The 25,226-nt window shown below is 44.7% G+C and overlaps 1 protein-coding gene and 2 long non-coding RNA genes across 12 annotated transcripts in view; 2 read left to right on the top strand and 1 right to left on the bottom strand.

Moving 5' to 3' along the window:
* Positions 1-364: 364 nt before the first annotated feature.
* On the bottom strand, positions 365-18,004 carry LOC123595353. Of its 3 annotated transcripts, none has more exons than XR_006711140.1 (4): positions 17,351-17,992; positions 6,065-6,188; positions 5,604-5,670; positions 365-573 (listed from the first exon to the last, which is right to left on the bottom strand). It is a non-coding gene; the product is annotated as an uncharacterized LOC123595353 (long non-coding RNA). The 3 variants fall into 3 exon arrangements; XR_006711139.1 differs by lacking the exon at positions 365-573 and adding an exon at positions 6,293-6,866 and having other exon boundaries at positions 5,444-5,670; positions 17,351-18,004; XR_006711138.1 differs by lacking the exon at positions 365-573 and having other exon boundaries at positions 5,444-5,670; positions 17,351-17,986.
* On the top strand, positions 8,357-16,173 carry LOC123595354. Its single transcript, XR_006711141.1, has 4 exons — positions 8,357-8,421; positions 9,679-9,829; positions 13,628-13,653; positions 15,705-16,173. It is a non-coding gene; the product is annotated as an uncharacterized LOC123595354 (long non-coding RNA).
* A 239-nt stretch (positions 18,005-18,243) lies between the features above and the next one.
* GK (glycerol kinase) overlaps positions 18,244-25,226 on the top strand; it is a 79,543-nt gene continuing 72,560 nt past the window's right edge. For 2 of the 8 annotated variants that reach the window (XM_045472962.1, XM_045472964.1), the window contains exon 1: positions 18,258-18,482. In XM_045472962.1, coding sequence (XP_045328918.1) covers positions 18,405-18,482 — 78 coding nt within the window. In that variant the 5' untranslated portion in view covers positions 18,258-18,404. Of the gene's footprint in view, positions 18,483-25,226 lie in introns of all 8 variants that reach the window. The other 6 variants (XM_045472966.1, XM_045472963.1, XM_045472968.1 and 3 more) reach the window with 4 other exon arrangements.

The raw sequence follows: 25,226 nt of genomic DNA on the forward strand, positions 1-25,226 counted from the left end.
TCAGTTGCATCTTACTTCCCACTCAGCGTGTGCCCGTGTGCACACGCCCGCACACGTATGCACACCGAGAGTTTTATTTTTAGCTAGCTTACATGGATCTTGCTCCTTGCAAGTAAAGAACTGGATATGCCCTCCCATGATAGAAAACCAAACTGACCGCCTGTGGGACTGTGTATCGTGTAGCTTTTGCCGTATAAGAAAGCATCTTGAAGTTTAAGAGTGTAGAACAGGGGCACCTGGGTGGCTCAGTCGGTTGAGTGTCTGACTCTCGATTTCAGCTCAGGTCATGATTCCAGGTCATGGGATCGAGCCTCACGTTGGGCCCCCCGCGGAGCACGGAGCCTGCTTGAGATTCTCCTTCCCTCTCCCTCTGCCCCTCTTCCCTGCTCATGCCTGTGTGCGTGCACTCTCTCTCTCTCTCTCTCTCAAAGAAAAAAAAAGAGTATAGAACAGCAATATTTTGCTCTCAGTTTTGTGGATTGTGATGGCTGGGATATCTGGGACATTTGTGATGGCACTTCTGGTCTTATCCGGCTGGGCTGAGGCTGGGTGTTCTCGGATGGTCTCACACGTCTAGAAGAAGCAAAAGAGCAGTAACCCAAACGAGGAAGCTCACTTTAAGTCTCCGCTCATGTCATCGTTACTAGTGGCCCTTAGCCAAAACAAATCACTTGGTAGAGTGTAGACTCGGGGTGATGGAGACTGAGCAAGGGCTTAGATACAGGGAGGAGTGAACACTTCGGAAGTCTTTATTGCAACAACATAGCAAAAGTACAATGGACAGGGATGCAGAAAGGAATACTGCCAAGAACGGCCTGTGTGCAAGGGCCAACGGCCAGGAGGGTGGTATTTTCAAGGGAATGAGTCTAAGAAAACCTCCAGTTTGCTATAGCTTGACCTGTGTACCTTTGGAAGAGTACAAGATTTTATTTATTTTTTTAACGTGTATTTTTGAGAGACAACAAGCGAGCATGAGCAGGGGAGGTGCGGTGAGAGAAGGGGACAGAAGAGCTGAAGCAGGCTCGGAGCTGACAGCAGCAAGCCCGACACAGAGGCTTGAACTCGTGACCGTGAGAGCATGACCTGAGCTGAAGTCAGATGCACAACTGACCGAGCCACCCAGGAGCCCCGAGAGTCCAAGATTTTAACTCAGTGACTTGTTATTCTACCGTCATGGAAACCCTCGTCTAAATAGTTAAAATATACAATAAGCATCTGTAGTATTTCACTCTTGCTGGAATGCCTAACCTTCCTTCCCTCCTTCAGAAAAGAAGCATTTCGGTAGAATTAACAGGGGGCAAATATCAGAAGCTTGAAAATAAAGTGTTTGTCCTGAATATAATTTACATAACAAGCTCCCTTGTACTTGATGGCAGAGAAGGCTCCCGAATAATGAATATATTTATAAGGGGGGGGACTCTTCTGTTGCAAACACTTCCCTGGGGGTACCACCGAAAGCACCAAGCCATTACTTAAAATGGAGCGCATCCCTTTGAGTATCATAACCACATAGCTGCGAATCATAAGTTAAAAGTGATCATTCTACTCCCTATTCCTGAACATATATGCCAGTCTGGGCATCCATATCTGTGAGGTTGGCAGACCGGGGACCTGCAAAGGTCAAAGCACTCTGTGCTGTCGCCTGTGGAATATGCAGCCATCCCAAAGTGTCTAGACATAGGGACTAGATCACAGCAAGTTCTCTTGAATAGGCAGAGCTGATGGGGTTGATATACCCCATCAGGAAGAGGGAGTCATCAAAGGAGAGCCAGAGAAATGTACACTTTCCTCATTATGCAAATGCTAATTTACAAACATAAGATCATTCTCCTTTAACCTTGTTCCTCTTGCCGTGTTGCCTAACTGCAAACCAACAATTGTGACATCACCATCATTTCCAGGCAGCAGACGCAAACTACAAAGAGAAAATTTCCATTTGTAGACTGCAGTGTCATTAACCAACGATCAGGGAAAAAGCTATGAAGGCAGGTGGAGAAGTTAAGGCATCCTGTCTTTGAAAATTTAAGTACAGAGTATATGAAAATTTCCTGAAGAGCGGGAATTCGGGGCCCAACTGTTTTCATTTTATCTTTTTAAAGATTTTATTTCTAAGTAATCTGCACACCCGACACGGGGCTCATACTTACAGCCCCAGGATCACAAGTCACGTGCTCTACCGACTGAGCCAGCCAGGCAGCCCCTTTTTAAGAAGGAAAAAAACCTTCTGGTCTCCATAAGTTCGTCATTTCATGTGTGCCGATATTTCACACAATTTTAAAATAACCTTTTAAAAATCTGTAAGCTTATTTAAATACAAATACAAAGACCTGTAATGAGGTATATGTTATCAGAAGCAAGGAAATAGGCCAACACAAGCAATGTAGTCAAAAGTAAAGAAGGGCAAGATCGAAATGGCAATGGGAGGGAAACAGGTGATTTCTCAACCAAGGTAAAGAATGCCCAGTAATGTGGACTCAGCCAAGGGAGAGGAATAGAGGAGAGAACCATTCAAACACGCTGAAACTATCTCTCCAGGCTTTAAAAATAGACTCAATTCTTTTTTTTTTTTTCAACGTTTATTTATTTTTGGGACAGAGAGAGACAGAGCACGAACGGGGGAGGGGCAGAGAGAGAGGGAGACATAGAATCGGAAACAGGCTCCAGGCTCTGAGCCATCAGCCCAGAGCCTGACGTGGGGCTCGAACTCACGGACCGCGAGATCGTGACCTGGCTGAAGTCGGACGCTCAACCGACTTCGCCACCCAGGCGCCCCTAGACTTAATTCTTTAGAGCAGTTTTAGGTTCACAGGAAAGCTGAGCAGAAAGAACAGAGATTTCCCGTATCCCCCCCCCCCGCCCGTCGGCCCCCATATCCCCAGCCTCCCCCATTATTAACATCCCCACCGGAGTAGTACATTTGTTACAACAGATGAACCTACATTGACACATCATCGCCCCGAGGCCATAGTTCACATTAGGGTTCACTCTTAGTGTTTACATTCTATGGGTTGAGGCGAATGCATAATGACATGTATCCACCATTACAGTATCCTACAGAGTAGTTTCATTGCACGAAAAGTCCTCTATTCACCTGTTCATCCCTAACACTCCCCCGGCCCCCTGCACACACCCCCAGCAACCCCTGGCAAGGGCTGATCTTCTTGCTGTCTCCAAAGTTTTGCCTTTGCCAAAATCTCCTTTAGTTGGAATCATGCTACATGTAGCCTTTTCAAATTAGCTTCTTTCACTTAGTACTATGCACTTAAGTTTCCTCCAGGTCTTTCCGTGGTTTGATAGCTCATTTCCTTTTAGCACCGAATAATAGTCCATTGTCTGGATGTACTACGGTTTATTTATCCATTCACCTACTGAAAGACCTCTTGTTTGCTTCCAAGTTTGGCAATTATGAATAGAGCTGCTATAAGCATCTGCTGCAGGTTTTATGTGGACACAAGTTCTCAGCTCCTTTGGATAAATACCAAGGAGCACGACCGCTGGATCATAGGGTAAGAGTGTGTTTAGTTTTGTAGGAAACTTCCAAACTGTTGCACGAAGTGCCTGTTGCATTCTGCGTGCCCAGCAGCAGTGGATGAGAGCTCCCGTGGCTCCGCATCCTTGCCAGCATTTGGCGTTTCTCTCTAGTTTTTAATTCCTCATTCTCTAACAGACATGGATGATAGAGATAGAGACCTAGGTCTCCACAGTTGACATACCACCTCACATCTGTCACAATGGGAAACAACATACGTTGGCAAGGGTGCAGCGAAAGGGGAACCCTCTTGCCTTGTTGGTGCGAATGCCAACTGGTGCAGCCACTCTGGAAAACAGTATGGAGGTTCCTCGAAGAGTTACAAATAGAATGATCCAGGGGCACCTGGGTGGCTCAGTCGGTTGAGCATCCGACTTCGGCTTGGGTCATGATCTCACAGCTTGTGAGTTCGAGCTCCGCGTCAGGCTCTGTGCTGACAGCCTGCTTCAGATTCGGTGTCTCCCCCTCTCTCTGCCCCTCCCCCCACTTGCACCCTGTCTCTCTGTCTCTCTCTCAAAAATAAGTCAACACTAAAATTTTTTTTAAAAAGGTAGAACGATCCAGCAGTTGCACTGCTAGATATTTACCCAAACCATATAAAAATATAGATTCGAAGAGATAGATGTCCCCCACTGTTTACAGCCGCATTATCAACAATAGGTAAACTATGGATAGAGCCCAAATGTCTGTCAACTGATGAATGGATAAAGAAGATGTCGTGTATACACAATGGAATATTACTCAGCCAGCAAGAAAAATGAAATCTTGCCATTTGCAATGACGGTGAATGAAGCTAAAGTGTATTATGCGAAGCGAACTAAGTCAGTGAGAGAGCCAACTACCGTATGATTTCGCTCAGATGTGGAATTTAAGAAACAAAACAGACGAACGTATGGGAAGAGGGGGAAAAAAGAAAGATGGAAGCAAACCCTCTCTTAACGATAGAGAACAAACTGAGGGTTGATGGAGGGAGGTAGGTGGGGGGGAACAGGCTAAATGGGTGATGGGTACTAAGGAGGACACTTGTTATGATGAGCCCTGGGTGTTATATGTAAGTGATGAATCACTAAATTCTACTCCTGAAACCAATATTACACTATATGTTAACTAACTACAATTTAAAAATTGGGGGGGGGGGAATTGAAATTAAAACAAGATCTAGATTTTATGTACAGTGGTGAGAAATGGGGCCTTGGGAGGATAGACTACAAAAAGTACCGTAGAAAACTCTGGAAAAAGACCACATGGGCACCCGTGTTGGGTGTAGAGCTTACTTTAAAAAATAAAATTAAGAAGACCACAGCTTTTTTTCCCCCAGTGATGGCTTGCTTATTTATTTATATATGTAATGTGTACATATTTACAGCATCTTTGGGAAAAGAGCACTGTTCGTTCATTGTCGGTTGGCTTATACTCTGAGTTCTTTTCTTCATCAATAGCAATACATTCATAAGACACACATGTGCCCCTCACCACTTGCTGACCAATTTCATACATTTCATACACGTAAGTGACGTTGGACAAGTAACCCAGATTCTTGCCTTTATTTTCTTCAGCTCTAATAAATGGAGATGAGCTAGGTGATCTGAAAAGTTCTTCTGAGTCCTTTAAGAAATTACATTCGTATGTTCCTTCCCAAATAAGAAGTGCCCCCAAAGATGTGTGGTATTAATGAAATGTTTGCAAAGGAAGGAGAGTTTCCCCTTTAAAAAGGCAATGAATGGCGGCACCTGGGTGGCCTGATAACTGAGAATGTCTGCCTAAAGCCTTTCTCCACCAGTATTCTTTTTTAATGTTTATTTATTTATTTATTTTGAGAGAGAGAGAGAGAGAGAGAGAGAGCGGAGGAGGGTCACAGAGAGAGGAAGAGAGAGAATCCCAAGCAGGTTCCACGTTGCCGGCGAGAGCCTGATATGGGGTTTGAAATCATGACCGGAGCCAACATCAAGAGTCGGATGCTCAACCGACTGAGCCACCCAGGCGCCCCTACCGGTATGCTAAGTGGATTATTTGTTAATAAAGAACTAATATTTGGGAGAAAAAGTCACTAACACAAGTCAAAAGATTCTCTTACCACAGTTTCGCCAAGTTCTAGAAAAATAGACATTCCAGCATATTCATGGTCCATTGGCCAGCATCACCTGGGAGGGTGTTAGAAATGCAGATTATCAGACCTCACCTACTAAACCAGAAACTCTGGGATTGGGGCCCAGCACCCTGGGTTTTAACAAGTCCTGTAGGTGGTTCTGATATAGGCAGAGTTTGAGAATCGTCGCCATATCCTAATTCTATTACACTTGCAACACTGCAGAGAGTGATGCATAATTTTTAGGTCGCTACACCTGGATTATTCACATGCACGTGAGTGGATTCTCCAGGTTGCATGGGGGGTGAGGAAGCGTCCTAATTTGGCTTTTTTCAATCAACTGTATTTAAGTTCTTAATCTGTCTTTAACTCCCTCTGCTATCTTGGGCAAATCACTTCTTATATCTGCCTAAATCATCCCAGTCCCATAAAATAAAGGAATGCCTGACCTATTTACTGTAATCCTTTCCTTCGGTAACTTTCCATGTTATCCTTTCCATGTCCATGTCGGTCCCTATCCCAGTTATCGTTCGAATAGCAAGAAGAGATTAAGGAGCTAGCTTTCCAAGTAGACTAGCAAAAATAAGGCAAATATGAGAAGGCCAAGAAACATGACTGGATCCTCCTCCCCCCCCCCCACAAAAGAATCTCTACGGCAATGTAGTCTTTCTACTTACAGAAATTCTGTGTAAATTAACAGGAAACACCAGAGGGGAATAATTGAAACCCCAAGAGTCTCTCCAAATGGGAGTTGACGTTGATTTCTTGCCCTACCAGCCCGAAATCATCACGATGAACTTGACATGACTCAAGCTACTTAAATCATTCGCTTGTAGAGTGGTTTCACACATCATGCCATCCAGGTCAATGACATTTTCCCTGTTTGACCGATGAGCAAGAGGAAACCAGGGGAGAAAATTAGTTATTCCAGGTCAGGAAGATCAAGTGTTGAATGGCAAGGCCAAGATCAGACCAAGGAGCTCCTTAGCTGTCCAATCCAGTGTTTCTCCCACTGCTTTACCTTCAGGTCTGGAATGGGTCGCGGGGAGCTCGAGGTGGACCAGCATCCTACTTTCTTCGTTTTTATTTATTTTCCTGGCTGCCCTTCCCTCAGACGGCTACAAAAGGGCAGTGGGCTTGATGTCAGGAGATGGAAATTCTAGTTCCGGTTCTGCCACAGAAGGTGGGCGAGTCTCAGACACGTCACTTCACGCTCTCCAGACCACACGTGCCCCGTTGTTATTTCCAACTCTGCCTCAGGGATAGTATGGAAAATGAAAGCAGAATATCTCTTGGTTAGTTTGTACCTTTGAATAAATTTGAGTTTTCAGACTGCAGCCAGGGCTTGAAGGGATGAGAAAGAGCAGAGAAATGGGGGTCATTCCAGTTGGATATGACGAAACAGGACTAGGAGGCTCAGAGTAAATATTTAGGGTGTGGAGATTAGATACAGTGAGCTAGAGTCTTCTGTTTAAGACTCTTCCCTTTGACCTTCCCTGAACTCCAAGAGGGAGCTTAGAAGTGTGTGACCCTGTCCTGTGAGAATCTGAGGGTCAAGACTGTGTGAAAGTTAGAACGATGTCAGTCGCTTTTTTTTTTAATGTTTATTTCTTTTTGAGAGGGAGAAAGAGAACGTGTGAGCGGGAGAGGGGCAGAGAGAAAAGGGGACAGATGACCCGAAATGGGTTCCGTACTGACAGCAGAGAGCCCGATGTGCGGCTCGGAACTCACGAACCATGGGACTGCGTGACCTGAGCCAAAGTTGGCCACTTAACCAACTGAGCCACCCAGGTGCCCCGGTCACTTTTTTTTTTTTTTTTTTTTTTTAATGGATTGATATGGTAGGTTTGGTGGCTTCCTTTTTACTGCCTTCCAGAATCAAGGAAATCCTTATCTATATCATTTAATTAATGCCTTTCATGGTATTCAGAGGCCAGTTAGCCTACTTCCTTTACATTTGCCTGAATGCCTGTCTGTGTCTTCTTCCAGGAAATTCAGAAATACTGATTCATCTGCCCTCCTCTCCTAAGCAGCATTTCTATACGCAGGCATCACAGAGTACAGGACAATTTCCTTCCAGAGCAAACATGGTTAAACTATACACACAGAGATGGATAAGAGAGTGTGTTGCAGAGTAAGGGCCAGAGGGGGAAAAAAATAGAAATGATGTTCCGGAACACGGAGAGATTAGGGAAAAGGGTGGAAAGAAATGAGAGGGTGACAATAGAGTGCCTTTGAAATTGATAGCCTAGTGGTTTGCATAATTACTCTGGTGATTTTCAATCAGGCATCTTTTAAAAAGTGTAGAATTGTATAAAGTTTCTGGACGGAAGGGACTCAGTTTTGAAGCTCCATTTTGCTTTCCAGCTAAGGAACTGTCCAACGGGACAAGAGGTGACAATTCTTTTACAAGCAATTGCTCATAAAATTTCAACAGAGTAAGTGGCATTCGGATTATATGAGGGCAGGAAAGTTAACTACTTTTTTGTAGTTTTGTTTCATCGCACTAATAATCAAAACAATAGTAATCAGAAGCGACTCCACGGGTCAGCACCCGAATAGCAGGGTTTTTTTTTTTTTTTTTTTTTTGTCTTCTTTATCTAAATCATGTAATGACCGCTTGCTTCTTTCCTATAAAAGCCTCTTGCTTTCCCCACATGAGCAAGACACCCTTCTCAGGCCTCTGGAATCTGTGTGCCCGATTTGCAATTCTGAGATCACAAACGAAGGCCTTTCTTCTTTTTCTGGGACTGCCGTTGGATTCGAACATGGTACCTGCCTAAGAAGGCGGTTCGGGGTTCTGCCGGTGACTCCTCTCAGTTCTGAACCTCACGATTAACATAATTTTTTTTTAAGTAATCTCTCCACCCAACATGGGGCTCTAACTTGACTGAGCGAGCCACGAATGCCCCAACCTCCCTCTTTTCAGTTGATGCTTAGGCCCAGGTTTTGGGTGTCTGTCTTTCCTATGTGGGCTTTTGTCTGTCTGTCTGAACTACAGAGTTACTCTCGTCTATCCGGTGCATACTCAGCGGGGCCTTTGGTTTGGAAAATTGCTGCTGGACAGCAGCCCCTGACTGGAACCCCAGCTGGCTGTCTGTTATAGGTCCATTTTTTGTAAGTTTCTGTCTTGTGGGATCACTGTGACTTGTCATTACAGTGGCCACTCGGGGATCTTTGGAGATTCCAACATTAGTTTATTTGCGGGCACAACTGGAAAAAGAAAAAACCAAGCAGCTTGAGTAGAAGCATAGTTCCCTTCGTATTTGGAGGCCTCTGACCAATCAAATGATTCTAAACCTGCTTCCTCAGGAACGAAATTACCTAAACTTTCTAAAGCTGACTCTGACCTCTCTCAGCGAGGATCTAAGCTCAAGGAGCTTCTGAGAAACGCTACACCCATTGCTTGTCTTCCACCTTCTCCCTCCTGCTCTCCCCCTGGCGATCCTAGTTGCACAGAACTTCCATTCTCTAATATCAACCCGGAGGTTCCTCTAGACCCTCCAGCGATCTCCAGCGAACTCCTTCTAAACTTAAACCCAATGAAGGACGCTCTAAGACTTTATCAGTCATTTATACTCCGTGGACCAAGGCACGATCATGAACTACCTACTGCCAAGGACTTTCCCCATGCCCTTGAAGACCCTCTAGGATTTGCTAGGGGATTCGCTTTAGTTATTCAGACCCATAAACCTGGTAATTCTGACCTTTATCAACTTCTACGCGTGCTTGTAAATGAAGGTCACGTAAGGGAATGAATGGGAAAAGTAGGCCGGACAGAGCCTGTTGATTTTGCTAAGTGAAAAGCTATAGGTAAAACAGAAGCTTTTAAGCTAGCTGAAGATTTACATAAAACTGTCCTTCAGGGTTTCCAAAAGACTATACATTGGGGAAACAAAGCAACGATGTAATCAGTGGCCAAACGCATCTGGTTTTTGATTATTATGATAGATTAGAGAAAAACTTGTAAACAATACTTTGGTATTGACAAAATTAATCGTGAAAACCCATTTTTTTAACTTTTTTTTTTTAATTTAACTCCAACTTTGTTACTGTGAGACAGCATTGGCTCCAACAGCCTACGAGCAGAAGGGCACAAACAGCAGGGGAACTAATGCTCATGTGACCGAATAGCGCAGCTCCCAGGACAAAAGGGGATCTTCCCGTTAATTCTACCCAACACTTCAGGGGAAGTAGATGTTACTGGGAATGAGGTGAGATTAGCTCTCTCTCTCTCTCTCTGTTTTTTTTTTTTTTTTTTAGTACAGCTGACACACAATGTTACATGAGTTTACATGAGTAAACCAGTGATTCAACAGGTTTATACGTTATGCTATGCTCATCACAAGGGCAGCTACCCTGTGTCACGAGACAACACTCTTATAACACCGCGGACTGTATTCCCTGTGCTGTGCCTTTTATTCCCATGACTTATTCATTCCTTAACTGGAAGCCTGTATCTCCCACTCCCTTTCCCCCTCTAGACGTGGGAACAACACTGTCAGTTTTAAACCCCACCCACCTGCCTCCCCGCCTTCCCCAGAGTACCGAACACTACAAGCTGTGGGAGTGTCTAATATCCCATGACGGTTTTAAAATTTTTACCCGTTTCTTTTCAGCTGGGGCCCTTACAGCACTCATCGATTCCTTCTGGTCCCTGCAGACCCCATTCACCTGTTAGACCTCAATTTTTGGGGGAGGTATCGGCACACATCTCTTTCCCTCAAAAGAGGGAAATATTTTTGGAAAGAGTGGAACAGCTCGTAGAAAATGTAACTTAGCTCCTGGGTAGTCAGACTTCTTTAAGACTGAAGGAGACTGAAAGGGTTCAGAGCAAGTCTCCCCGGAGTGTGCCACTTTGGCATTTTGAGCTGAAGGCCATTGAGACCCTGTCGCTCAGGAGACATGGCCATTATCTTCCTGCTTGACTCGTTTTGTCTGCCTTGCTGTGGCATGCCGGTTGTCATTTCTTTCTTTCGGCTATCTTTGGGAGTGACTCTAGATCTTGGGAAGGTAGTATCTTTGCGCCCTCTTTGGGGACTCGTCGTACATCCGAAGCATAGTTATTCAGTACTGTCACAAATACTTGCTGTTTGTCCCAGCTCAAAACTGGCAAGAATTTATTTTACAGTGGCTCTGCAGTCCAAAGTTGGCCAGATTGGAAGCTGATATTCAGCACGTGATAAGAATTTTTTTTAAGGCCTCTCCCCTAAGTTAAAATTAGAACTATGTACCCAGAGGGAAAGAAGCAAACTGAGGATGATGTAGTCCTATGGGTGGATCAACCTAGAATGTCATTTAAATTGCAACCCAGTTCCTTGAAGGATTAAAAGCAACTGCCCTTATCTTACAAATCTTTGCGAAACCAGAAATAAAGGCCCAGAAACAACTGAAAAGCCTTCACCCTCCCCTTTTCACCAATCCCAAACATCCGCTATTTATCTCAAAAGTCGCATAACCGTCTCTGGGAACTCATGTGTAGATCATCCTCTATTCCTAAAACTTGGGGTTGGGGAGAAGTTTTTTAAAGTTACAAATGGCCAGAGAAGCACCCTTGCCCCAAATCTAGCCCACAGCTTCCATAAGGTTACTGGGCAAGGATAAATACCAATGGTAATTGTCTTCCCCACAAATATCAGTGGCAAAAGTTTTAGCTATCTGAGCACATAACCTTAACTAATTCCATCTCCCAGAAAAACAGTTTGCATCCAAATGCTCTTTTCTAAACTAGTGAATTCTGAATTATCCTACTTTCAGCCTCATGGCTAAAAAAAATTATTACTTTTTTTTTAAAAGATTTTATTTTCGGGGTGCCTGGGTGGCGCAGTCGGTTAAGCGTCCGGCTTCAGCCAGGTCACGATCTCGCGGTCCGTGAGTTCGAGCCCCGCGTCAGGCTCTGGGCTGATGGCTCAGAGCCTGGAGCCTGTTTCCGCTTCTGTGTCTCCCTCTCTCTCTGCCCCTCCCCCGTTCATGCTCTGTCTCTCTCTGTCCCAAAAATGAATAAACGTTGGGAAAAAAAAATTTTAAAGATTTTATTTTCAAGCAATCTCTCCGCTCAGTGTGAGCTCAAACTCTTGACCCCAAGATAAGAGTCGTACGGTCTTCCTACTGGGCCAGCCAGGTGCCCCTCATGGCTAAAAACTTTACAACAATAACTATAAGGTTTCCGTTTGTGTCCGTCTTTATGTTCAAATGTGTTATAGATGTGTAGTATTTTCTACCTCTGAATGGTATTGCCGAAATTAATTTATAAAAGAGCTCTGTTTAATTGGCTTAAAGAAAATGAGTGCTCGTATAAATTAAATTCTCAGACAATAGAAATGAACCCGAATATATTTCAAGTTCATGTGATCTAAGATTAATCTTTAACATATAAAAGTTCATTGAAGTTGGTTGGTTTAATTAAAACAGGCAGGTTTTTAGAGTTGTCAGCAGTAAATATAAAACTATTATTCTCCCTAGGTTTGCGAAAAGTCAAATTAGCTCATGTTATCTCTGTTACCGACTTGGTCAGCAAGAAATGTAACTTAAAGGTGATGGTTAGCTGTTTAGTGTGTTGTGAAATTTTCCTGACTAATCTAAACATATTTATTAAGAACAAGTAAATTAAATTGATGTAAGTAAAATACAAGTTTGTAAATGGACTTTTCAGCAATATTTATGTCTACTTAAATAGTTTCCCCAAATCCTTTTTGGATTTGTCAAATTAAGTTACATAATGGGTAGTCTTGAAATATCCAGATCATTTCCAAGTAAGATGAAATCCTGAAACATTAACTACTAAACATAAGCTTATTTACTTTTGACTTCCTATTACAGAGAAACTAAAGATATTTGGGTCTATTGCTAAATATGTTTTGTGCCATACTGAGAAGTTTACTATAAGAAGGCATATGTTTCTAAAAATTATGAAATGTGTTCATAAAGTTACCAGCCTAAAGAATGCTGATATAGGGGCGCCTGGCTGGCTCAGTCAGTGGAGTATGCAACTCCGGATCTTGGGGTTGTGCATCTGAACCCCATGTTGGGGTTAGAGATTGCTTAACAATAAAATCTAAAAAAAAAAAAAAAAAAAAAGAATGCTAGTATAACAATTCACAACTGCTTACTTCTTAGTTTTCATTAGACATAGGTAAACTGGGCGCCTGGCTGGATCATTTGGTGGAGTATATGACTCGTGATCTCAGGGTCGTGAGTTTGAGCCCCATGTCGGGTGTGGAGATTACTTAAAAAAAAAAAAAAAAAAGGTCTCTAAAAGTTAAGAATTTTGCTAAATATAATTTAAGCTACTAGAAATACTAAGAAAACATCTCCACATGCCAGTAAAATAGGATGTCATGTGTTTTGGTAGGAAAGGATATTAGAAATGGAGATGTGGTTTTTTTGAGGGAAAAGGAAGAACTTTTGACCTAAGGCAAGGCCGGTTATTTAAAGAGGGAAATCAGGCCAGAGCATAAGAGACTCTTAAAAACTGAGAACAGAGGGTTGATGGGGGGTGGAAGGGAGGGGAGGGTAGGTGATGGGCATTGAAGAGGGCACCTTTTGGGATGAGCACTGGGTGTTGTATGGAAACCAATTTGACAATAAATTTCATATTAAAAAAAATAAAAAAATAAAATAAAATAAAGAGGGAAATCAGGCAAAATCTGAATGTAGGAATGAACGTCATAGAAAGTTTGGGAAAAAAGGAATCTTTGAAAAAAAAGTCTCTGCAGGGTCAGAACTATGATTGGAATGGGTGAGTTTTAATGTCAAAGGTATAATGGTACATGATTAGAACTGGTTTTGTCTCACTGTTAAAACACCAACGTTTTCTTAAATGATTGGTCTACTCTTAATATAAAATTATAAACAAAGGTTTTTCTTTGTCTTTAATGTAATCCAGGTAAGAAAATCAAAGTTTCTGTTTTGTCTTTATCAGGTCTTTAGTTACTTAAGGACACTGAATGTTCCCAGTATTAAAAGAGCTAACTTTCGCTAATGACTTTGTAATCCTCTATATTTGCCTTTAGGATCTTATCGTCGCCTGGGATGACAGGTTAAGTATTAAATTTTATAATGATCTGGGATCCTCTTTAGTCATGTGCTTTAAATTTAAAACCTTCTGATGTTTTTCACAAACTTCCCCAAACTCAAATTCTAAATGAAGTCTCTTTGACTAGTTAGGCTTATTTATCTGGTATATTATATTACCAAAGGAATTGTCAAATTACCAAAGCATTGTCAGGTACTAAGTGAGGATAAACCATCTTACGTTACATCGTATGGGTGAATTGCTATTCATGTTACTGTTCTAGAAATAATATGAAATTCCTCAAGTTTTAATATGTCCTGGTACAGTGTTATTGCTTGTAATTCTAATTATTAACGTGTTGTGTGTCACAGAAATAACCAAACTTCCTTTTCAATTATATCATAATGAGCTCCCAACAGATCTTTAACTGTGGCCATTTTGAGTCTTCTTGTCATTTACAGTTATTGTTTTATTCTTGATGGTCTTGCACATGTGTTTCAGCTTCAAGGAGATTCATGGAAAGGACTTTTGACAAATACAGGTTTCTGATAACCTTAAGATCACAAAACTGAACTGGATAAGAATTTCTGCAGCTATTGGGAAGTCTGGATTCAAAAAAAAACAAGAATTAATAACACGGGCCTGAATAAACTGACGAAGCTGGTTTTCTAATGTTTTCTCTTCCAGATTTAAAGAAATGTTCTCTCTTAGGCTATCTATGACTTACAGAAATTTGGTAAACTATTCCTTTGTAAACAGATCTGAAACATTTATCTTTTTCTCCCTACCTGATCCTTCCAGAATTTAGGAACTCTCAGTGAGTATTCCTATTTTCATGGCAATTATAGCTATTTGTATAAATTTAATAAGAATCCGTTCTCCTTGTAACAGGACAGCATTGGACACACTGGTTGTATTACCAACGCTTTGACTGGAATGTCGTATTTCAGAGACATGCATAGACTCAGATATGACCAGACAGCCTGAAGGATCTAAGGCTGACTTTATGGAGCCAATGAAGCCCCTTGGAAAAATCATCCTGACACTTTGCTTACAGGGTTCCCAGCAGCCTTACCAGATAAGGATGGAAGGTCGCTTCCTGGCAGGCACAGGAACCTCAGGCTATTTGGGGGGACTTCAAAAAGGGAGGAATTCACCCAAATCCTTAGCGATTAGTTACACAGAAGTCTGATGGCAAGTATTTGGCTTGGTTCCTTAGCTTGGAGAGGCTGTTGAAAGTTCAATCTAAAATGTCTTACGAAAAGTTCCAGCAAAGCAGATTTAAATGAACCTATATAATCAATCACTATTCTTGCTCCACTTTTGAAAATAATCAGGCCAACGTGTTGAAATTGGACTTACTTTACAAATTAGTATTCCTTTGGCTATCTTTGGTGGAAATGATGGTGATTTTAGAGAGTGTTAAAAAATAAAATCCAACTGAAATAATCTGAAGATTTAATGGACTTTATCAAATGCTTCCTGAGTCAGGCAGTATCCCATCTAGCAAGTAGAGAGAGGGAAGCTTTGAGAAACTGTACAAAATGGAAAGTGTTTATAGGAAGGAGGGTGGGGCCAGAAAGTTATTAGTAAATGAAAAGGATTGTTCCCGAAAGGTCACTTTCCCTTAGTGGGGAGAAGAAGAGGGGTCTTATCATGTAGATTATTCATCTTCCTTTGGGGGATAGAGAGGCCCCATAGGACAGACTCAGTGGGCTGATCTGGAAAATTCCTGACTGACCAGTTAAGATTACATTTCTGGGAGAGGTTGAAACTGCAATTAAATTAGGTATTAAGCCCCAGTTTGGGAACTCGGCCTAAGCAACACCATTTGGGGCCTGTGGTTTTCTTTTTAAAAAGAGAAAAAAATTGTATTCCCATAACACACACGTGTGGATGTTAGATTCTCGTTCTGATTGTCTGACAGTTTGTTGTTTCCCTACAAAACTGGGCTGTATCCTGAATTCTGGTTTCCTCAAATATCTGGCTGTGACTCTCCAAACCAAGGTTTCCAATTTTCTTTCATTCTTTTGACTTGGAATGGCTGAGAACTAAAACCGCCATTTTTCCCGAAGCTGTGCAAACTGAAGCTAGACAACTTGAGATAAACTTCAGAGGAACTGCCACGACAGCCCATGTTCAGACGGTCTTCGTGCCTGTTGCTTTATATGGGCCTCTCAGAAAGATCACCAGAGATACTCGGACTGCAAACCAGGAAAATCTGTCAGATCGCCACTGCCAGCTCTCACTCCCTCTGAAGATGCTTTGAGCCTGACATCTAGAAAATCTTCTCACTGGCCACACTCAGGACGCAGACACTGGGTTTATAATACGCTCCAACCATTAACCTTTGTTTTTCTTTTGTTTCCGTACAGATGCCTCTTATTAATTACCTGACTGCTTGCACAATATGGGCCTAATTTGGGGAACCCCCTCGAAGACCACTTCCTGAAACGAGACACAAGTGTTTAACTGAAGTGACTTATTTTCTTTTTTTAATAGTTATTTATTTATTTATTTACTTATTTATTTATTGAGAGGGAGCATGAGTGGGGGAGGGGCAGAGACAGAGGGGGAGAGGGAGAGAATCCTAAGAAGGCTCCTCACTGTTAACGCTGAGCCATAGGTGGGGCTCAGACTCACAAACTGTGATATCATGACCTGAGCCGAGATTGAGAGTGGACGCTTGACCCACTGAGCCACCCAGGCGCCCCTGAACTGACATTTTTTTTTTTTTTTAAATTTTTTTTTTCAACGTTTATTTATTTTTGGGACAGAGAGAGACAGAGCATGAACGGGGGAAGGGCAGAGAGAGAGGGAGACACAGAATCGGAAACAGGCTCCAGGCTCTGAGCCATCAGCCCAGAGCCCGACGCGGGGCTCGAACTCACGGACCGCGAGATCGTGACCTGGCTGAAGTCGGACGCCTAACCGACTGCGCCACCCAGGCGCCCCTGAACTGACATTTTTAAGAGTAGGGCTGGTTCATGAGATTTGGACCAGACCTCTTACTTAAGGTCCAGAACAGAACATTTAAACTGGCTACCAGGGAATAGTATTGATCTGTGACATTTTTCCTAAAAAAAATCTTGGATCAAAAGGGAACTGTGGAATTGTGTAAAATTTCTGGCCATAAGGTTCTCCATTTTGCAGCTGCATTTTTCTTCCCAATGAACTCTTGAACTAGGCCAGAAGCAGCAACTGTTTTACAAGCAGTTGATCGTAAAGTTTCAAGAGAGCAACGGACAGATCACATGAGGACAGCAAAGTGAATTCATACATACCAGGGACAGTTTTATTTGACAGCAACAATAAACATAATCAAGAAGATGGTAATGAGAAGTGGCTCCACCAGTCAGCACCAAAGTAGGTTTTTTTTTCTTTTACTTAAGTCATGTAATCACCCCTTCTCTCTTTCCCGTAAAAACCCCTTGCTTTCCCCACATGAACAAGACCCTTTTCTGAGTCCTCCAGAACCTGCACCGAAACTGCAATTCTGAGACCCCCCCCCCCAAAAAGGCCTTTGTTCTTTCAGTTTTGCCTCCTTTACTCAATTGATAAAATGATCAGCAATAGAATAAAGCAATACAGAATGCGTAGCACGGAAGGATAAATTGTTTCGGAAACATTTTTCAATAATGTAAATATACAGAAAATATATTTATGTGTATCTATATGTATTACATAGAAAATAAAGTTATGCACATGCGCACGCACACACCTGGAGTCGTAAACTATTTCTCACGGTGGGTCTTCATTCAAAGTTTGAAAAGCTCCTGAAACGCGCGGGACTCAAAAGGATCCTGGCAAGGTAAATTCAAGGTCAAATCAAAGAGCCCCTTTGCTCTCCCTTTGCAATGTAGAGCAGTTAATGGAGGGAGAGGAAATGGCGTGAGAGGGAGGGGACACCAGAGTGAGGTCAAGCGAGGAGCAAGGGCGGTTCGGGACAGGGAGTTGCCGGATGCCAGATTGTCAATTGAGGGACCCGAGGTTGATTCTGCGCTCTTGCCTTACACGCTAAACCGAAAGAACTTCCGCGTTCCTTGTCCCTAAAAAGCGGACGAAGATGAGGGATTAGCCGTGCTCCCGGGGGCCACACTACGTGGGGCCGGTTCCCTGCAGGGAATTCTTATCCAGGGCAAGGCGAGGGGAGGTGGGCGGGGCGTGGGAAGCGCGGGAAGGCCCGGCCGGGTCGGCCCGACGAGCGACTCACGCCGCGCTCTGCACAGCCCACCAGGGGAACAAGCAGTCCTGTCCTCTGGGACCTTTCGCGGGAGGGAGCCCCTAAGCGCGGCGTGGGGGTTGTGCCCTTTCCACGGGCCGGTGGCGCTCCCCGCCAAAGCGCAGCACCGGCCTCCGCCCCCGGCCCTGCGGCAGGCCGGCTCGGCCGCCGGGCCGCAGGAGCCCACGTGACCCGCGGCGCGGGCCACCGCCTCCGCCGCGCCCAGGCCCCGCCTCCCTGACGTCTCACCGCCCTCTGAGTGTCGGAACGTTCCGCCTCTTTCCACGTTCGCTAATTGGCTGGCCCGGCGGGCCGCACCTCCCCCCCCCGCCACGCCCCCGGAGTCATGGGGAACGCGGTTGGAGGCGGGGCCTGGGCCGAAGGGGCGGGGTGAGAAGGTTCCGCGCGGGTAAAGGGGCTGCCTGGAGCGCGATCCCAGCGTTCTGCTGTTGCACGCCGCCTCGCCTGCCCGGCCCGCGACCTGCCCCTCCCCCGCCCGCCGCCGTCTCCCGGGAAACGGGCCGCGATAGCCCGCTGACCCGAAGCTGGTTTCATGGCAGCCGCGAAGAAAGCAGTTTTGGGGCCATTGGTGGGGGCAGTGGACCAGGGCACCAGCTCAACGCGCTTTTTGGTGAGCCCAGGGTGACATTTGAGGAGGCGCTGAGCCGGGGCGGGCGCCCGTGGACCTCGGGGCTGGCTGTCGCGTCCCCATCCCGCGCCTCCCCCGACCCCGGGCCCCAGTCGCTAGGCAGGGGGTGGAGGCCAAGGCCCCCGGAGCGGGACCCGCCACGCTGGAGCTGCCCTCCGTGGGCCTGGGGGACCTCGGCCTCTCGCGACCCCCGTGGCCGAGTTGAGCAGCCCCGGCCTCGGTGGTGGAGCCGAATCACCTACTCAAAGGGGGACTCCACCCCCAAAGGGAGCTGGGACTCGCCGAGCATCCGTAAGAGCGGCCCGCCTGTAGCCAGGGACAGGTGGCCACATTGACCGCTACTGCGGACTTCCCCGGGAGCATTTGGCCTGCGGGGCGCAGGACGTCCTTGGATGGGGCAAAAGCTGTGTCACGGCTTTGGTAGCCTAACACGGCGTCCTTTGGAGCCGTAGAACGAATATAGTATTAGCGTGATGATGCGCTGTCATCCTCTCCCACACAAATTGCAGAAGGTGGAAGGCCGGCATGGTGGGGTGGGGGGGCGGTGCTGAACACGTTAGGAAAAAGTCACGCTACTGTGTTTTTACCGGCATCTTTATTCGATTCCGAAGACTCGCAAATTTCAGTTCGGATGCTTTGCCCGTCACAAACAGATGATTGTTTTCTCCGTGCTTCACAACTTAAAGTGACAGGAAAATGCTGTTCCTCTTTTTATTTACCGTGTCTGAGAGCAGTTTTATCACAACGGAGTGCTATTTAAGGGACTCTGCTTATTAATGTCGTGTGCAATTAAGAAACTTGCTCTTAAAGTGATCTAGCACCGAGTTTGGTAAGATGATTTAAAAGTAATTTAAATAAACGCTTGTTGGTCAAGAACTTATGCTTTCGGTGGACATTTGGCTCACTTAGCAGGTTGACGTAAATACTGAATGATTATTTAGCTCTTCACTGACTTCAAATCCTTTTTTCGTGCATTATTCTGTATGTATATGTATGTGGGTGTATACTACATGTATTCATTGTTTATACAGTAAGTACATGTCTTCCAAGTTCTGCTTAACTGGCCACTTGACTAAAACCTGCATTTGTGCCTGCATTTTGATACTTGTCTCTCTTGTCTGAACTGAAAAGCTTTCTGCCCACTTGTAGTTTGAATCCTATTTAATGACTTAGCCAGGTTTGAGCTGCCAAGCTCAAACCACCGTCTCTTACATTGCTTATCTTTAGATCACCCCGGGCAGGTTTCACTTTGTCCTATTCTCATATAAATGTTTGTAAAGGAATCCTGAATCATAAGTAAGATAGTCTGCCTAACTGGATTTGATTAATCTATAAAACACACAGTCATCATTGCCATCTTCCCAAATTAAGAAAGGCCATTGAAGACCTGTGTCCTGACTAACTGTGGGTTGATTTTGGAAATCCTGTTCAAGAATTGCCCACACAAGTGCCTGCAGGAGCCAGCCAGGTAGAAGGTGGAGAGCCGACTCAGGCCAAGGGGACAGCCTAGAGCCAAGCGGCACCACAAGCCCAGTGTTGCCAGATCTTCAAATTCTTTAAGAAATGCTGATCGTCTTGAGTTTGCAGTGAAATCTCGCTATTCTTTAACGTTGGCCAACTACTTCTTTAAGCATTGTGGGGGCCACACTGAACGGGGCGACTGTTCTCAAGTTGATACAGCTTCTCCCCGCTGTGAACATGGGTAAAGTATTTGATGTTTCATTTCACTATTATTACTCATGTCCTTACATTATTCAGTTCGGTATGCCTTCCCTTTTAGGAACCAGCCTTACTGTGCTTCTCTTTCTTTTGACTCTTCACCGTTGCCGTCCCTGTAGCCTGGCAGGCTTCTTTACCTACTGCGGGCTGTTCCTGGTCCCTCGGAGTCTGTTGCCCAAGGGGCATCTTTCTGCATTGGCGGGGGAAGAATTAATCGACTTCATATTATCGCAATCATTTGTGTGCGTGACATGAATCATTCAGCGTGTGACATGAACGTCACAAGCCTGCTGACCCTGGGTTGTGTTTTCTGAACTCTGGTGTAGTATGGTCTCATTGAGTAAGCTGAGGTGCAAATTCAGAAGATTCCCATCCTGCTCATAGAGTGATGTGTAAAAGTTGATCGGCCAAGTTTGCCGCTTCTTGAGAACAACTATGAAAGATGCTTCTCGGGTCGACAAAAGACTTCCAGATCATGCGTGAAGTCGAACAAAACTTAGGAATGGTTTTAACAGTCAACTTCTCCTTCAGTTACAAGGAAAGAGGTTGCTAAACCACTCCCTGCAAAATGCAGATAATAGATTTGCTGAATAAGTACTTCGATCACAAGGTAATTCCCAAGGGTTCTAGTCATTTTGTTCCACGGTGTAATTATGACTCACAAATAATTGCTTACCTTCTCAGGGAAGAATACAATAAGAGCTGTCATAAGGAACCTTATCAAGTTAAAGGTATTTGAGTAATTTCCTGATCAGTGTTCATTAGATTTGCATCTCTCATTTAACTTTCACGAGACCAATAACCTCTCCAAGCTTGCTTCTTCCTTTTTCTGTACTAACCATTGTTAACTTTCTCCCCTAATGGACACAACATTTCGAGCCGCATGTTCTTTCCTCTGAGGGAATTGTCTCCTCCCCCGTCCCTAGATCTGCTTCTTGAAGTTCAACTCTGCCTCCAAATAGTGCCCCAGATGCCATCTCTTAGGAGGTCTTCCTCAAACCGTTAGAATTTCTACCCCTTCCTATAGTGCTTTTCTTATACGTCTATTAATAGCTCTGATCAGCCGGTACCTCCTTTTAGGTCCTGTTGGTTTCTGTGTTCCTTAAAACATCTTGGTCCGGGGGTACCCGGGTGGCTCAGTCGGTTAAGCGTCCGACTCTTGACTTTGGCTCAGGTCTCACGGTGAGATCGGCGTGGAGCCTGCTTGGGATTCTGACTCCCTCTCTCTCTGCCCCTCCCCTGCTTGCTCTTTATCTCTCTCTCTCTCTCTCTCTCTCTCTCTCTCTCTCTCTCTCAAAATAAATAAAAATAAACTTAAAAAAAATCTTGGTCCATGCAACAAATGAACATGTGTTTGTTTGTTTTTTGAACACGTGTTTTGTCTACAGGGAGCACTTTATACATATTGATTCCATAGATTTTTATTTCCCTTTAGTAGGTCAACTGAATTTTGATTATGGTTAGCTCTTTCGCCTTGTCCCAAAAATATCTTAAAACTTCCTGACTTGGGTGTGTTTCATTACTTAATTTCTTATATTTTATTTTATTTATTTATTTATTTATTTGTTTGTTTGTTTGTTTGTTTTAACGTTTATTTATTTTTGAGACAGAGAGAAACAGAGCATGAACAGGGGAGGGGCAGAAAGAGAGGGAGACACAGAATCAGAAACAGGCTCCAGGCTCTGAGCTGTCAGCACAGAGCCCGACGCAGGGCTCCAACTCACGGACCCTGAGATCATGACCTGAGCTGAAGTCAGACGCTTAACCCACTGAGCCACCCAGGAGCCCCAGTTTCTTATATTTTAGTAGACAGTTTGAGAACATGTTCATTTCTTCGTCTAGTTGCCAAAGAGTTCACCCTGGGACCCTATGCATATGCTTTGTACTAAAGGGAAACGTTCATACTTGTCTGATAGAAAAGTGAACTGGGGTTGGCACGTGATTACTCAGATTACAGAATAGGAACTTCTTGGAAAGAGAGTCAGTGTAACAGGTTTTAAGGAGGGGCCATTTCTTTATAAGACCAAAGTTTCAGCTTAAACAGTCAACTTCCCTCTTTATTTGGTAACTTTGTTTTTCCCCATTAAGTTGAAAGTTACGAAAAGCAAAGACTTGGAACGTGTTATGACTTGAAATGTGTCCGATGCTGCAGGGGAGGATTTTTCCAGCTTTATCTCATTTAACCCACACAGCAACCTCAATGTAGGTGGCATTGGTAAGCTCCTTTCCACAGGTCATCGGACCATGCTGAGGACCGTGCCCAAGGTCACAGTAACTGGTGGAACTAGGATTCAAGGCCGGGTCTGTCGCGTGCGCCCAGAAGCCTGCGCTAAATCGTGCCCTAGGCTCCCCGGCTGCCTGAAGCCCTGTGAAGGGAAGAGGAGAGGCTGGGGAAAGGCCGCTTACCCACTTCTCAGGTGTCAGTTCTGATTATAATCACAGATGAATCTTCACCAAGGAAAACATAGGCACACACTGGTTTCGCAATATGTAAAAAAACAAACAGAAAACGTTGCCTTTGAATAAGTCCTGGTTTTGATCGCCCTGTGACTCAGATCCAGCGGGTCCTGGGCCGGACCCAGGTGTAGTCACGGTGGATGACGGTTTCGCAACCGCCGTGTTCCAATAGCCAGCATCTCCAAAGAATGACTAGAATTGTAGTTCGGTGCTTGTTTTGGCAGGAAGCACTGCCTTGGCCCCAGCGGCCTCATCCTTAGAGATCTCATAAGGCTTAGGGACGGATTTCCGCTTTCTTCCTTTCATGTATTTTATTCGACGCCTATTTATTCAGCGCCCGTCAGGGGCCAGGGACTAACGCACCGTAAACGCAGTAAAACTGATGCGGCTCTTAGGCAGAATGAGGCCACCATTGTGATAACTACGGTTGTGTTATTTTTGTGCTTTCTTCTTTTCCACCAAGTCGGCTCATTTTCTTGCCCATCACCTTACACAGATGGCAAGAAGACGGTCCCCTCACGGAGCTGCCGCCCTGTCTTGTCTCTCACAAACATCATGTGTGAAGAGCTCTCCCTCCCCCCAAGCCTAACACAGCATCTGGCATGTGTTAGGCGCTCATTACATGACTACGTACCCGAGCCCTTCAGAAGCGTTGACTAGAACTTTGCGATCGGAAGACTAGGGAGGTTAATTCGCGGAGTCTTGGAAAAAGTCCTCAGGGGGCACCTACGCCGTATCAGATATATGTGTGTGCTATTTCACGTGGCCTCATTTTTTAAGGAAAATAAAACGCCCTTTGCCATGTTTTCCTTCTCTGGCTTGTTGGAACATGCCACTATGCCTTTCGTGGTCAGGTTTGCCATATATTTGTAGCCGGTGCTTTTGTTTTAGGTCACTCAAATCTATATAGCATCACAGAGTTCTAGAGAGGGAGTTCTCATTCCTGAAAACTGTTTTATTCAAGCTGAGTGCGGTGTAGAAGCGCAGACTAGCGGGGGGAAGTCACGTGGGAGGGAAGTGAATGCGCATGTTTCTCGTGGGCTGGCCGAATTACAGGATGAGTGAGCAGAGGTAAGTGAATTCAGCTTAGGACGCTAAGGGACAGTTTCTTAGTGAGGACGGCGTGTGGTCCGTCTCCCGCTCTCCTTCTTCTAAGACAGGGAAGGCATGCACTGTTTTAGAAAGGCCTTACATATTAAAAAAACAAAGTCATTTGCCATGTTTCTTCAGTTTTTAAACTATCCCTCTCCTCCAGAGCGGGAATTGACTTGTGAATTAGGCTTCGTGAGGTCATGACCTGAGCTGAAACTGGACGCTTAACCGACTGAGCCACCCAGGCACCCCTGTCTTTTTTATTTATTATTTATTTATTTTTTTTTTTTTGAGAGAGAAAGCCAGCAGGGAAGAGGGGCAGAAGGAAAGAGAGAAAGAATCTTAAGCAGGCTCCACAGTCAGCACAGAGCCCCACTGCGGGGCTCGATCCCACAACCCTGGGATCATGACCTGAGCTGAAATCAAGAGTCGGACGCTCAACCGACGGAGCCACCCGGGCACCCCACTAATCTCCTACGTTCCCTCCCTTTTTCAGTTTGTAACTGGCCTCCCCGCAAAACAGAATCTGGAACAGATGCGTGATTTGGGCTTAGAGATGAATATAGCGCTGGGAGCTCTGAATCCTAACTATCACTGGCCAGTTGTGCCGGTGGCTGCCAGTGGTAGTGACGGTAATAAAAATAGCAGTCATGGCAGGGACAGCAGTGGTCACATGTCTGGGACGCCTACGGTGCGCCTGCCCTGTGTGAAATACTTCCTATAAATTCTTGTATTTAATCCTTTTACAGATGGAAAAGTTGAGGTTCAGAAAAGTTCAAGTCCCGCAGCTGACTTGGGCAGGACTGGAGCTTGACCCCCACCCCCAGCTCTGTGCTCCCCAGGCCTGTGCTGTTTGACTCCATGATACACGAAGTGTGACCTCCTCATCTGCCTTTCTGGCCAACACAGGATTCTGAGAACAGATCTCTTCCTCTCTCTTTTTTTTTAAAGAGTTTTTTTTTTTTTTAAGTTTACTTATTTATTTTTTAGACAGAGAGACACAAGCAGGGGAGGGACAGACACAGAATCCGAAGCAGGCTCCAGGCTCCGAGCTGTCAGCACGGAGCCCGACGTGGGGCTCGAGCCCACGAACGGTGAGATCATGACCTGAGCTGAAGTTGGACGGTCAACTGACTGAGCTCCCCAGGCACCCCTCTTTTTTTTTTTTTTCATTAAAATATAACTGACATGTAACAGAGTGTAAGTTTAAGATGTACAGGGTGTTGCTTGATACATTTATGTATTGTAATACGATTACCCCTGGTAGCATTAATACCTCGTTTACGTCACATAATTGTCATTTCTTTTTTGCGGTGGGAACAATTAAGATCTAGCCTCTTGGCTGTTTATAGTACAGTATTCTTGGCTAGAATCACTGCTGTGCATTAGATCCCCAGAACTTCTCTATCTTTTAGTTCCAAGTTTCTAACCTGAACAGATCTCTTTCTTTATGCTTCC

Source organism: Leopardus geoffroyi, chromosome X (assembly GCF_018350155.1).
Source record: "Leopardus geoffroyi isolate Oge1 chromosome X, O.geoffroyi_Oge1_pat1.0, whole genome shotgun sequence".
Taxonomy (NCBI): Eukaryota; Metazoa; Chordata; class Mammalia; order Carnivora; family Felidae; genus Leopardus; species Leopardus geoffroyi.